The following is a 15,168-nucleotide window of genomic DNA, read 5'->3' as shown; positions in this document are numbered from 1 at the left end:
GGCAGCCAAATTTTAATATACATCATCGTTGGGGATTTCACTTTGGAGCGAGCATTTATTGTTCTCTCCCAGGAATTCAATTTGGAATCTAGCTCAACGTTGTGTTGTGTGTTCTTCGCCATGCAGTTTTTTGCAGCAATGGACGTCATTTGACTCATGGAATGTCATCAAAGAGCTCTTGGTTTGGAAAAGGTGAACCGCATCTTTGAGCTGTAATTCTCGCAGATTGTTGCCATTTATTTGAGGTAGAATATATCAGGCTGACAAGGGAGATAACGTCGGCTTGAGTTGGTGCTTAGATTTGGAGATCAAGCACCAAGGAGCCTTTCTTTGCAGATTCTTGAGAATATCGTTGATCTCGAACATATAGTTTGGCAGAGAGCACATATCTTTGTCTTACACCTCTTTGTTTTGGAATATATTCAGTGATCAAGAGTCTGTTGAACATCCCTTAGACGTCGTGGTACAAATCGGACCTGCCAAGTGTTTATGACACAAGTCATCAAATCCTGCAGCCTTATTGTTTTTCGCGAAAAGCATATTGAGCGTCGTGTCATGCTCAACACATCAATTGAACTGTTCACATTGAAGTGCGAATTGGGATGACAAAAAGTTGAAGTTAAACCGATCAGGCACATGACAGTAAAATAATCTCATGTCTAAAGGGCCTCGTGACTGGTGGTCATATTCAAAGGACTGCTGACAATTACATGGGCAGCACTGGCTGGTCCTTCTCCTCACACAAAACCGGGGCTGGCACCAACAAGTGTAACATCTTCGTCGCGGAAGTCTTGGAGGAGGCGGGAGTCGACGTCCCTCACGGGTGAGATGACCGCACCTTAATTAGTGCGATCTGCTATAATATTGGATGGGAACACTTCTCTCATTTATGCATTTCACTTTCTTTCATTTGTCGAAACTTGAATATATGTCTGTAATATAATACAAAATACACTATTTCATCCAGTATACTTGAACATGTGCATTTTGGACATTTCCCTTATAAGGAAATACAAAATCACAAAATATATAAATTATTCACCTCATAAACGTTATGTGAGAATCAAAGGGTCGGATTGAAGGTGATTCCGTGATATTCAACTCGTTATTCAACTTATTACAAAACATTTTTATGTAACTGTTACCATGTCTAGGACCAGATTGATAGGAACTCTACCTAAGTATTATATCATAAATACAATTAAGGCATCGTTGACACCAATGGAATAGCAATATATTCGATAAGCATTACGGAAATCTAACACCTTTCGAATTAATGATCTTTCATTATATGAATTCAAGCGTTCGTATACACTAGTTACAAACTTATGGAAATTGTTTCCTACATGTTATGGATGAATGGCATTCATAAGTTATAAACTTGACCGTTTTCATTTCATTCGTGTTCCCGGCATTAGGTTGACATGGAGCCCCCATCGAGCAGGAGAGTGGGGAAATGCAAACTCAAGTTTTTCGAAACGTGAGTCTTGCTGGACTCAAGTGACCTCGGCACAAGTTGGTGACGTCATCGGTGACGGTGTGCACGTTGGCATTGTAACGGGTAGCCAGCTCACCACAAGTGCACGTTTTGACAAAGTTGTGAAGAACGATTTTGGTTTTCGAATCTTCCAGGATCCAATGACCCTGTGGCGTTATACATGCTGAGATGCAAGACTTTCATAAATGATATCACCAAGTTGATAAATAAAAAAAGCGATCTATTCTTTATTGGTGTAATGATTTATGTTATTGAATTCAGAGGTGACCCAGATTTACATCCCTTAGGCGCACCAGGATCCTAGGATCGTGGCTTCGAAACAAAGCTTCGCTTTAATCACGGTCCTTAGTGTATCAGCACGTTGTTTTCTCACATAGTTGTAAACATCGACTACATGCGTGTCATGGCGCTTTCCTCCAACATTAAGCTGACATGTCGTGATGTAACATTTACTGTTCAAACTGCTATTGCACCACTCATTCACTCGTCACGTACGGCCTACTGATAATTGCCGTTGCATCAGGGAATCTGTTGGAGAGTTCTGTAGACTCCCTGGTTACATGAAAGTGAGTGAGTGAGTGAGTATGGTTTTTACACCGCTTTTCGCAATATTCCAGCAATATCACGGCGGGGGACACCAGAAATGGGCTTCACACATTGTACCCATGTCGGGAATCGAACCCAGGTCGTCGGCGTGACGAGCGAACGCTTTAACACCTAAGGCTACCCGACAGCCCCGGTTAAATGAAAAAGCGGAGTCAATAAATATGAAATTACAAGCGAAAACTTTACTTGTTTACGTAAATTCTAAGGACAATTTTTTTTTTTTTTTTCTCAGCAACAAATTGGTTCTCTGATATAAATCCAAACTAACCAGTCCATGGTATTACGAACAACGTCGTACGCCGCCTGGTAACAATGCATGGAGTCTTACAATCTGAGCTAACCTAACTAAAACCAGATGGGGTAGATGCTATAGTCCACGAACTCATTGTCTTCAGTATCTGTGATAAGTGGTCTCGGACAATGATACCGAAATCGGTACAGAAATATGTTGTGAAAAAATAACCACACAAGATCAACGAACAATCAACATATCATTTTGGAATACAATATGTCTGAATTGTAGGCAGACAGTTTTCTGTTTCAGTCTGTCAGTTTTTTTTATTTTTTAGGCCTGGTTTAATATCATCATCATTGCATCTTCCCGGGGCAGTAAAGTTAATTGGCTGTAAAAGTACAGTTATTGCACACGAACTAACTCGAATTCCGTGGCTCGATTGTAGCTCCACAAGCGGCTATTACGAGTTGTGTCCCTTGACACTGATCGCTAATAACATCTTGACTGTAAAAAAACGAGTCTTACCTGGCGAAGAGTATGAAATAACCTGAGCATGAAATAACCTGAAAATCGACGATTTCTTTATCAAATGAGTAATTTGAATTTACGTGCGGATTTAACATTTCTCCGAAGAAGACATACCAATCATCAGCAGTGAAGGTCGTAAAGCATATCTATAGCAATATTTTATAATTGTTTTTAAAAATACTTAAAAATATTTTATTTTAGCAGCTTTTACACTTCTTCAGAGACAGACTTTCCAAAATCAATTTTTTTCTTTAAAATACACTTTTTGGTGTTCAAATGTTTTTTACAATGTTCACCGTCATTCGTAATTTTAACCTATCTATAAGGACATATTTTGAACGTTTCAGTGTTTTGCTCCCCGGTCAAACCACTGTGGCTGGTGTTGGCGCAAGTTGTTATAATATTCGACCGCCGTACAGCATGGTGTCCCATAGCTGATATAAAGCTATCAGGTCTTGTAACATATCAGCAGTTTTTAACTTTGTGTTTACTTTATTATCGCATGATGTTGAAAAATGGTTTATGTTCACAAACTCACACCCACTGCTTGGTCCCACCGAAATCCAGGGGGAGATGGTCAGTCTCTTTTCTTGGTACCATTTTAAAGTGGTTGAAGCATTCATACATAGACATCTTCCTAAGGCAAGGGAGTTAACTGACTTTTAAAGTCCTGTTTCTACCCTTGCCGAACTAGGCTGGTATTATGGAGTTATATTTTGGCTTGACTAACGAGTCTATGCATAGTCCAATGCAAATCGCGTAAGGAAATCGAAATCCGGTTCGTAAACTGTTTCAGTCAATTGCAGGATTTGCAAAGCATGTGCACCGCCAACTCGGCGTCAACAGATATTTTTTCAAATATTTCGTGTTTTTCTTTAAGGTGATCACGAGGTTGCATGCACTTTGCAATGTAAGACCCGTTTTATCACAATATAAATCTTGATTATTGTTTAGATCGTCATGACTCGGCGACCCCTTTTTTGAACACATGCAAGTGATACAAGTGGCGGAATCTGATTGGTCGATAGGAGAGGCATAATAATCACTGGTGGCGCTACGATCGAGCCCAGGAATTCAAGCCTAGTTCGGCAAGGGTGTAAACTGGACTTTTATGGTCAGTTAACTCCCTTGCCTCAGGAAGATGTACATAGAGGGCACAATACAATAATTTTCACCGCTATTGTCTTGACTGCCATTACGCCTCTTCGTCTGATCCTGGTTTACCATGTAGTATGCATGTTCACACTTCCGCACAGATCCAGTAACTGTTTATCTTGTGTATTTCTAATACTATCGTTGGACTTCCTGGGAATATCAAAATCATTATATTCATAGTTTAACTTATCAACTGACCCGTGAAGATCCGGAGTAGAGTAAGCCTTCAGCAAACCCATGCTTACTCTCTACAGCGAACTAACGTATATACATGTAGCAAACTGATATCTGATCACCGACAAGCCCAAATACCACTAATTATTGACGTGTATAGCGAACTGAGGGACCTTTTTACGCATCTTTCATCGTTTAATTATGAGACGAAATGCATAGAAAAAAATCACACTGATGAAAAAATATATGCCCAATATTACAAATTTCCTTGTTTGTTTTGAAATTTTATTTTGAGTATTTGATTAACGTAAGAATGACTCCTAAAAGGTGCGCCTCTTGTCCAGCTGAGATACACGATCAACTGGGCTCTGTCTCACCTTTTATCTACATTTAGTATCTACAGGGCAAAAACAGTCATTGTATGTTATGTGTAAAAAGCCTCGAATTCTATTCACAAATCTATTCACAAATCGCCTTTATCAAATACATAAAACAAGCCATGACGTCAAACAAAACAATAGAAACGTGTCTGTTATTCATTGCATCTTAGGATAAGATGAGTACTTCATTAAAAATTGGAAAACAAAAGTGGTGTTAGGGCTAATTTAAGTCATTCATAGGGGGCCCAGTCGTCTCAGGCGCCCCGCTTTCTGGGTTTCACCGAAGTGGTAAACGTCTGAGACCTGCATCACTTCGGGCTTTCCTCCCACATTAAGCTGACAAGCAGTGATGTATTTGGAATACTGTTAAAAGCGGCGTTAAACCCAACTCACTCACTCATGATCAGAACTTACAAAAACGTGCATCAACAATATACATCGGCTTCCAAGGCCCCGTTCCACAAAGCGATCTTAGCGCTGAGACAATCCCATACTTTAACACAGGCTTATACTAATCGTAGAGCTTAGTAGAACTGGACCCAGAGAGTTAACTAAGCCACCTTTCCACGATTACCCCCGCTGACAACCACGCAACGCTCACACAAGCCGCCAACATCATACAGCGAAGGGAGATGCTACTCAGCGACACAAGTGCCCACACAAAGTCCCAGTAAGCTGACCCACTTCGCTGTGTTATTGTTTATACCCCAACCCCCAACATCCGCCTCACCCCGCCCATTTTCTCAACTAAAGCAATGATACTTTCTCTCCTCTTTTTCTTTATTTATAGGTATATTATTTCAATAATACCTTAACTGATAATAATTCTACAATTTATTCTGTTTTTGGCATAGTTTGTATTTAGTGGTTTTGTTTATTTGTCTGTTTACTCCCCCTTTTTTATCTCAATATATACAACTTAACATAAATCTATTTCTTCATTAATACACTCAGCCCCAACAGTTTATATTTTGGGTCAGGTGTTACCCTATTGCCTTATTGCCCTATTAATTATCAAATCAGCCCCACCTGACCTCGTCCCCGAAATATATATTTTCTAAATCGTAAGGGGCACGGGTGACCCAGTCGTCTAAGGCGCCGCGATTCGCTGTGCAGACTTGTGTCCCCTGGGCACGCCAGAAACCTGTGATTGTGGGTTCGAATCCCAGTTCGACCCGATTATGTTTCTAGATTTTTTCAGCACCATACCAGTGCTCGTGGGTTTCACCGAAGTGGTAAACGTCTGAGACCTGCATCACTTCGGGCTTTCCTCCCACATTAAGCTGACACACCGCGATATAACTGGAATACTGTTAAAAGCGGCCTTAAACCCAACTCACTCACTCACACTCACTCAAAATCGGAAGTGGACGTTAAAACCTTAATTACAAGCAATGCTCTTGGTTATTTCCGAGGACGTCAGAAAACTAGGTCGGAACAAGAGCCATAAACATGTTTACCAATGTGTGCAAGATTAGTGCAAGATCAAGTTTCAGTGTCGACGTACGTGAAACAAGAGATGAGATCGGAGGCAATGATTATAACATAACATATCCTGTGATAATTCCTAGAATAAGAAAAACAAGTTTCACAGAATTTTAAAATTTATTTAGATAACATTCCAAATAATTGACACAGTTGACTTTGTAACACAACTTTGAAAACCAGCAGTCAATAGGCATACGTTATTGTTCAGAATAATGTGTTTACGTTGGGTGGAATGGCAACACAACGTGAGGGAGGTGTTAAGCGGCATTTTTACAGCTGTATCCTATAATCGAGCCACCCCCGGGCAGATCCGTGTTAGAATAGATATTCAGCATCCCATGCAGTATGAGGTGATTAAGGGGATCGGGTGGTCAGGCTCGCTGACTTGGTTGATGCGAGTCATTGTATAGCTCAGTTGCGAAGATCGATACTTATGAATCACTGTATTGTCTGGTCCAGATTCGATTATTTACAGAACGCCGCCTTATAGATGAACTGTCCAGCGTTATGCAAAAAAAACAAATATAATCGATCCAGGAAAACAAGTGATTGACAGCATGAGAAACGATTCAAGACGTCGGGGCAAGATCCTACACAATCCGGCAGGTCATACAACCCACGATTTTTGTTTGTTTGTTTGTTTGTACATATCCAGCTACGCAGGAGAGACCTAATCAGCATTGGGTGAAACAAAGAAGTGGTTGTTATTTTCAACATGCTGACCCATGTCATCCTATGACACGCAAACAGCAAAAAAAAACTCACCACTAGCTGATAATAACAATGTGCCGATGGGAACTCATGGGGTTATATGTGATTTTGTACGCGAAACAAATGTTTACCTCAGTGATTTTGTGAAGCATAAAACATATATAGAAAATTATATATATCAGTATATAATTATATTATGTCCCTGTACATTGCAAACGAATTAACAAAAATATGAAGCACAATATCACTTTATTTATTTGAAATAATGCATAGCCACACGTTTTCTCGGGGGTCACAAGCCAAGCAGTGTATCATCTCGGGATAGTGAGTGATATGGTTTTACGCCGCTTTTAACAATATTCCAGCAATATCATGGCGGAAATGGGCTTCATACATTGTACCTATTTGGGAATCGAACCCGGGTCTTCAGCGTGACGAGCGAACGCTTTAACCACTCGGCTATCCCACCGCCCTTCATCACGCGATAAGTGTGGACACTACTAGATGTGGTTGTCCTGCTCACTGAGCTTTATCCAATCCTATTGATGTATTATGTCATTAATTTTGAATAAAAAAGTAACTGCATATTTTGAAGCTAATACAAAATTTGAGGGGGTGGGAAGGGACAGCGATTTATATTGTTGCTGTGACAAAGAAGCATGCAATAAAATATTAACGAAAAGATAACGCAATGGTACATAACCAAAGCTGTTTTACAGCAGCCACTCAACATGTACCTGTATTGTGAAGGAGAGGTCCGTGTGTTTAGCTCCATCACACTGACGCACACGCTGACATTAATGCCACAAACAATAAATCATTTGACGGAAATATGTTAATAGACAATTAGCATACAAATGTATGGGACTTTACTGTATTTGTTAAGGTACAGAGCCTAAATGTCATACTGAAGTTTGTCACATTAATGACAACAACGCATCTGAACCAGGATGTTGATGGAGTCTGCTGACGCTGCGAAACCATGCACGGAACGGACGTGTAAACAAGTGAGCTTGAATTCGTCGTATTCGGCTTCATTGCGTTTCTTGGAAACAAAGATATGTCGCAGTAACCTAGATTTCTACCTGCAGATGTAGGTATATATAGCCCTAGTGCAGCATCAACATCACAAACACTTCACGTTTTGAAAGAACAAGGTAAGATATATGTTTATTCACAACTCCATATACATACTCGGGTTTTTCTCTTTCTTACTCGTTGGTGATGTTTCTATGGCAAACTGCATGTCCTGCATGTTGATTCTTTTCTCGTTAACTGATCACTAAAAACATTTTTAGAAAATGTATATTTTCAACATATAGACAGAGTATATACTATACTATCACGGCTGGGGACACCAGAAATGGGCTTCACACATTGTACCCATGTCGGGAATCGAACCCGAAAACCGTGTGTGTGTGTGTGTGTGTGTGTGTGTGTGTGTGTGTGTGTGTGTGTGTGTGTGTGTGTGTGTGTGTGTTTTCAGAGTTATTGGATCGTGAATTGTGCCTTAATTTCCATGTATCAACGAGGATTAGATTAGCAACCCTATTGCTTAATTAGGCGGTAAACAGAATGTCACCTTGAATTTGAAAAATACTCGATTTTGATATTTAAGGTCAATCTGATCTATTAAATCACAATAAACCACTTCTGATTGAAACAGTCGATTTGACGGCCGCATCGCCGCGGAAGCTTTCATTTTTAGAATAGTACATGTACTTCTTTTACAGTTATTTCGGTAGTATATCTAAATACCAATGTGTACATTTGTAGGCTACGAAATGCAAAGTTGCAGGAACTTCATATTCAAAGGATGTGTACCAATATATTTCTACACTTCTAGAAATCTACAAAGAGAATGTATTTCAAGTTTTGAGGACAACAAAGAGCTTGCTTTTTGGAACTTTTCAATATACGACTGTGACGCCATTTCTTTTTCGTCAGAATGTGCGATAAGACGCCATGATAGTGACGTGCGGTGTAGAACGAAACCAAGGCTTGCTTAGTTTTCTTCAGGGTGCCACCCTCATGTTAGCTCAGGACGTTGCCGAGCTACATGCTTTCATGTCCCTGTCATAAGTTCAAGTGAATTATTAGGCTGTAAACAAACTGCTTGAGCTTATACAGTGATATAGAGCGCCATATTCTGTTTAATGGCAGTTGTCGGCGATTCCGTGTTCTGATCGACAACCCACTCAAAACGCTGGACCCAACCCGTGCCGCTTCGCCCCATAGATTTGCAAACACCAAAGAGTTTGCGTTGTATATAGTCATGGTAGAATGGAGATACACATACTGTGTTTTCAGTGTTGAGCTAGGTTACCTGTAAATTTAACCTCGCTAAACTGAACTTGAATGTTCAAATGTTGAATTGAGCTCTTTTATCTCACAATTCAATCGCACAATCACCGAGATTAATTTAAAATTAAAAATGACAATTTAAAACAAAGTTAGCATGCTAGCAGACTCCCCACTATGTCATATCGAGACGAATTGCACATACATGTAAATGCAAAATTGATTAATGAATTTTAAACCATCAGTCTAATCTAAAACAACAATCAAAGTTACCCACTGACATATCTTAATTAATAGAGGGTTTTTTTGGGTTTTTTTGTTGCTGTTTTGTTTTGTTTTGTTTTTTGTTTGTTTTTGTTTGTTTTTTTTGTTGTTGGTTTTTTGTTGTTGTTTTTTTGTTGTTGTTTTTTTTTTTGGGGGGGGGGGGGGGGTAGGAGGTGGTGATGGGGGCTATATATTCACGTTAAACCGAATTCTACAGTCACAATTCCGGGTTTCTGAATTTCGAAACAAATTGTATACTGTCTCGAAATAAATACACTTTCATTTTATAGTCATAGTTTTCTCATGTAAATTCATAATTCGACAGGTAGTCGGTAGAAGGCGCTACAATTCGTTGTACAGAGTTGCGTCCCTTAGACGTGCCAGAAACCTATGATCGTGGGTTGGAAACCCAGATTCGACCTGATTTTCTTTCAAGGTTTGTCCGTGGATTCACCAAAGTGGTTAACGTCTAAGACCTGCATCACTTTGGGCTTTCCTCCCACGTCAAATTGACACGCCGTGATATAACTGAAATACTCACTCCCCATGTTAGGTTTTCTTCATTGTCGTAAAATATCAGCTTGTGATCCTGATTGGCCGGCTCCAGTTGTGCTTGATGCAAGACTGACGTTATACTCATGTCCACTCTGAGGTGGGCTTTTACAAACAGATGGTAGTAAAATGTAACGCTGTTTCCCACTTCGTCTCCCTTTCATATACATAATAAGTTTATATTCACAGACATCCAAAGATGACAAAACTCCTCGCCGTTGTAGCCATGGCCATGCTGTTGGTGCTGCCCTACGCCCATGCCAATGGAGGAAGTTGCTGGGCCCCTCCGTTTGTGTTCGGCTCGACGTGCAGTTCGGACACTTCCATTTTCGGGAGTCCGGGTCACCGGGTCCGCTACTCCGTCAGCGTCACTGGCAATGCGGGGACACTCGTGTGCTGTGAGGCCAAAACTTGTGACACCAGAGGCTGCAGAATGAGGAGTATTGGGTGTGGTAGCTCCACCTTTGGTTCCACTGTCCCATGGGGGAACAATCTCGCCACCCCGGCTGTCAAGTGCAAGGGAACGCCTTTCGGAGCCTTCATCCGCTTTTCACACTGAGATGGGATGGACTTCCGGGGTCTTCCACTTTACCCGCTTTGATGGGACAGGCTTTCAAGCTCATCCGACTTTGACACCGAGACACTTTGGAAGCGATGTATGCTGAGTGGAAAAATCCAAGAACACTTCTTTTTAATCGAAACAAAATGCTGAAATATTTTGTATAATGTTATACACCAAAGATGTCATATTTTATATCGGTTGTGATAATAAAACATGCAAACAAAATATGCGTGCTGTTAATTTCAGTAATTGTTATAAAATAAGATGCTGCTCACTAGTGACACCTCCTCTCCTATGTCTCTGTCGGCGGGCACGGGTGGCCCAGTCGTCTGAGGCGCCGCGATTCGCTGTGCAGAGTTGCGTCCCTTGGGCACGCCAGAAACTATGATTGTGGGTTCGAATCCCGGTTTGCCTCGATTATGTTTCTAGGTTTGTCAGCACCATACCCGTGCTCGTGGGTTTCACCGAAGTGGTAAACGTCTGAGACCTGCATCACTTCGGGCTTTCCTCCCATATTAAGCTTACACGCCGTGATAAGACAGGAATACTGTTAAAGGCGGCGTTAAACCCAACTCACTCACCCACTTTATCTCTGTTGAGAGGATTTCAATGTGTGTTACCCTGTCGATCAGCAAGGCTTACGATTAGAGTTTTTTCCCTTTGGTTTGAGAAGTGACATGGAGGAAAATGGACGTTCTATTCCATTGATTAATATAATTATCAAGCCATAAATTTGGTTTAATTAAGGATTGACTTTGTATTCCTTGAGGTTCATTGTGGTATAAATCGAAAAACCGATGTGCAAACAAAAGTTCTTACAAAGGTTTGCACAGTATTTTTCGATTCATACCTCAATGAGGACGGTCGGGTAGCCTAGTGGTTAAAGCGTTCGCTCGCAACGCTGAAGACCCGGGTTCGATTCCCGACATGGGTACAATGTGTGAACCGCCGTGATATTGCTGGAATATTGCTAAAAGCGGCGTAAAACCGTACTCACTCACTCACTACCTCAATAAACCGAAAATAATACCCAATCAATCCTGATATTTAAAACCTAAACATGTGTTATCTACAATATGTTAATCAAAACCAATTATATAAAACAAAGACTGAAAAACATTTCAGGGGTAGAAATACACACTGCAAGCGAGCCTGCACGTTTTCTTTTTCATTCGTTCCCGACCGCCTCTGTGGTCTAGTGGTAGAGCGTTCGCCCAGAGAGCGGAAGATCAGGGCTTGATCCCCTGCCGCGTAATACCGAAAGACGTAAAAAAAATGGTACTTGTTGTTACCCTGCCTGGCGCTCGGCATTAAGGAGCTAAAACAAGGACTGACTGGCTCAGAGTCAGTATTCTGTGTCTGAGAGGGGTACTCATGTTAAACTGCGGCATACAATCGGCATTAGTCCAGTACAAACAGACACACACGTCACCATGTAATTGCATTAATCTCCAATTCACCTTCATTCCTTCGGCGTTAAAGGATGGTTTTGACGACGAATATACATGAATTTTGCTAAAAGGTCCCGTGCATGAGAATACAGATAATCGGAAATGGAAATCCCTCGACAAACGGGTTCCCCGACTTGTCACAGTGTTGAAAGTAGTCCGCTTCAGTGGGCTTGGCTTCATTTTTTTACATTCATTGGGAAATGAGTGCAATAAGTCAGCTAATCAGAATGCAGGAATTACAATGAACACAACACAAATGTAATTATTACTTTCACAATAATACTGCAATAGTGCGGGGGTACCATGGCAACGCTTCCGCAATAGTGAACATAGCCTCCAAAGTCACCATTAAAGAATTTCTTATCTTGACAAAATATGAAAGCGTAATGTTTAATAAAATAAACAGTTCGAGCATAAGCAGTTCGACACTCCACCCACACCTGGGAATAATGATGAGTGAGTCGGCGGCAGGTCGCACTTGTGTAACATGTTACTCTGACCCAATACACAGTGGGTAAGCGCTGTCCATGCCAAACCGGACGTTGTCAGGTAGCAACTATACCATTCTCTCGCTGGACAGTAAAACGTGATTTCACCCGAGCACATGGAGCATGGTTTAGGCAGGTTTTTGGTCCCTTTACATTTTAACTTGAACTAACTCTAACTTCTATCTTGCACCCAAGGGCTCCCGACACTCAATAATAAGTTCAATATTTATTTCTTTACTTTGGGGGTCATCTGGCGCGATAGAGTAAAAACAACATAATTACTTCATACTAGTGCAATTGTGTGTCAATTTTAGGCTATTCTAGGATTTCTATCAATGTATAACCTTTCTCTGACGTATATATTCCGAGATATTTAACAAAACAAAACCTGTACGAGTTGATGGTAGATGGTTTATCACTGTCTGGGTTGTTGATTTTATCATATCAGCTGACTGTCTTGGTAGTTGTAGCACGACAAAATCTCATTTATACCTTGTTCCTGCCTTGTTCCTGCCGATAAGTAAAACATGACACCATGTCCAGGATATGTATCCTTCTAGAATGTCTGGTTCATTATCACTTGACTGTCTGGTCAAAACTCGATTGTTTACAGGCCGTGGCATGGCAGGAGCAGTGCGGTCCGGCGTCAAACAACACACACACACACACACACACACACACACACACACACACACACACACACACACACTTTTCTATGCAAATTGTGTGAGTGACGGTGCTTCCCGCCGAACAGGACATGCTTACCCTTTTCGAGAACACCTGGTGTCATCACTGATTTTCAAAGATCCATTTATATAATTTTAACAAGTTTGACGCCAAAATTATTGTTTACCTTCTGTGTTAAACTGTTATCGATCAGAAACCGATTATCATCCTCCAGTCAACTAACCACGACACCAAAATCAGCAACTCGGCAGCTGTTGGCGGTGTACAATTCATGTCCTTGTCCTGTTATCTACCACCGAGTGTAATCACGATCAACACAACACTCCACGTAACGAAAGATGTACGTACATGCACGACGCATCACAATACGAGCTGAGCGTGTATTCGGGGAACAGGTTACTATCGCAACAGTTCATGAAAGTGGGATACCCTCACACGTGTTGTATCTTGTCATGGATCAGGGACAGATACACGGAGTGGACAGCGTGTGGCGGGTAACTGGATGCTGCACAGCGTAATAGGTGCGTATTATATAGACAGTCTGTAAGTTATCAACGAGGCAGATCGTAACACACACGTACACTGCCACGCGCTCGTTGTAAACAACAATTCAGCAGCTGTCACCGGGTGCTTGCAGACAGAGTCGATCTCGTCGCTGCTGATCTTTATATAATACTGACGTTCTATTGATGCAGCACAGCCATGAAGGGTAGTACTGCAAGCACGGCGTTCATTTGTTTTGGAGCTTGGATTTTTGGCGTCAATGGAATTGTGAGTATTTACATTTTTAACAATATATTTTAGTGATCATGATTTTTCCTATTTTTCAATTTACTAACAAAATACTTCTTATACACACACGATATTAATAGGAAATAGTGCAACTTAATAAGTGAATATATTTTTTTGCAAACAATGTTATGAAATTTCAAAGACATATGATCTGTTATATCTAGGGTCCCGAAGCAGTCCCCGTTCATCTTCAATGTAATCATTAAAACAAAACTTCACTTACCAAAGGTAGCTGCTTTAAGCAATATTCGAGCAATATCTCGGCGGGGGACTCTATTATTCGGGTTTCACACATTGTACCCATGTCGGGTATCGAACCCGGGTCTTCAGCGTGACGAGCGAACGCTTTAACCACTAGGCTACCCGACCGCCCCTACCGAGATACGGAGACCAGTAGCTTGTCCTTAACTGTTTTGATTTAAACTTTATGCAGCTTATATCTAGATATTTCATTTTAATATCAAATCTTATTTTTATTTATATAAAGATTTCCAGCTGTAAATCATATCATATTGACGTTTATGCATTATACCACTACACACAGCGGGATGAACCTGTAAACACGAATCCACATTGTTTGAAGTTCAGCATACCGGTTGATAATATTAATCTCGTGCGTGAATGTGTCGTATTTATACACAGAAACATACAGAAAATATACAAACAGCTCGTCAGTTCGTTTTATCTGTGCATTGTCAGAATCTTAAAAACTTAATGTGGAAATACAATATATGCTTGCCAGAAAAACATCAAAGTTAGTGTCCCCCTGTAAACGAATAAAACAACAATAATGTAGAAGTTTTCGCTTACCTAGCGTGACATGTATGTGACAAATGTCCCACCCTGGCAAACGTTGTTTCATTGATGCTGGCATGGTGAAACGGACAGACCTATTACGACCTTTGTCTGTGAACATTCACGATAACGTTAATTGATATACTTGTAATGGTAGGAGTTAAACAGTGAGTGAGTATGGTTTTACGCCGCTTTTAGCAATATTCATGCAATATCACGGCGGGGGAAACCAGAAATGGGCTTCACACATTGTACCCATGTCGGATATCGAACCCGGGTCTTCGGCGTGACGAGCGAACGCTTTAACCACTAGGCTACCCGACCGCCCCGGTAGGAGTTAAACAGAAAAAGTGAACAGAAAAGTATGGGTGGAGTTTGGGAGTCGGGTTTGATGACTTGTTCGCACCACATCCAGAATTTCCACCAACTGATTAGTCTTTTTCGTGGGCAAAATTATTTGACGGTTAAGTGTGTTCGGGTGGGAGGGTGTCCCTTATGCTT

At 41.0% G+C, this 15,168-nt stretch overlaps 1 protein-coding gene and 1 pseudogene across 1 annotated transcript; both read left to right on the top strand.

Annotated features, from left to right (window-relative positions):
* Positions 1 to 7,828: 7,828 nt before the first annotated feature.
* LOC139444933 (uncharacterized) lies at positions 7,829 to 10,679 on the top strand. The gene is made up of 2 exons (XM_071225955.1): positions 7,829 to 7,932; positions 10,082 to 10,679. Exon 2 carries the CDS (start codon positions 10,092 to 10,094, stop codon positions 10,449 to 10,451), a length of 360 nt encoding a protein of 119 aa, XP_071082056.1. The 5' UTR covers positions 7,829 to 7,932; positions 10,082 to 10,091; the 3' UTR covers positions 10,452 to 10,679.
* A 1,818-nt stretch (positions 10,680 to 12,497) lies between these two features.
* The window catches only part of LOC139444932 (uncharacterized), an 8,840-nt pseudogene continuing 6,169 nt past the window's right edge, over positions 12,498 to 15,168 (top strand).

The sequence above is a fragment of the Haliotis cracherodii genome, unplaced genomic scaffold (assembly GCF_022045235.1).
Source record: "Haliotis cracherodii isolate W230 unplaced genomic scaffold, xgHalCrac1.p SCAF_6, whole genome shotgun sequence".
In the NCBI taxonomy this organism is placed as follows: Eukaryota; Metazoa; Mollusca; class Gastropoda; order Lepetellida; family Haliotidae; genus Haliotis; species Haliotis cracherodii.
This window is presented reverse-complemented; position numbering and strand designations above follow the sequence as displayed.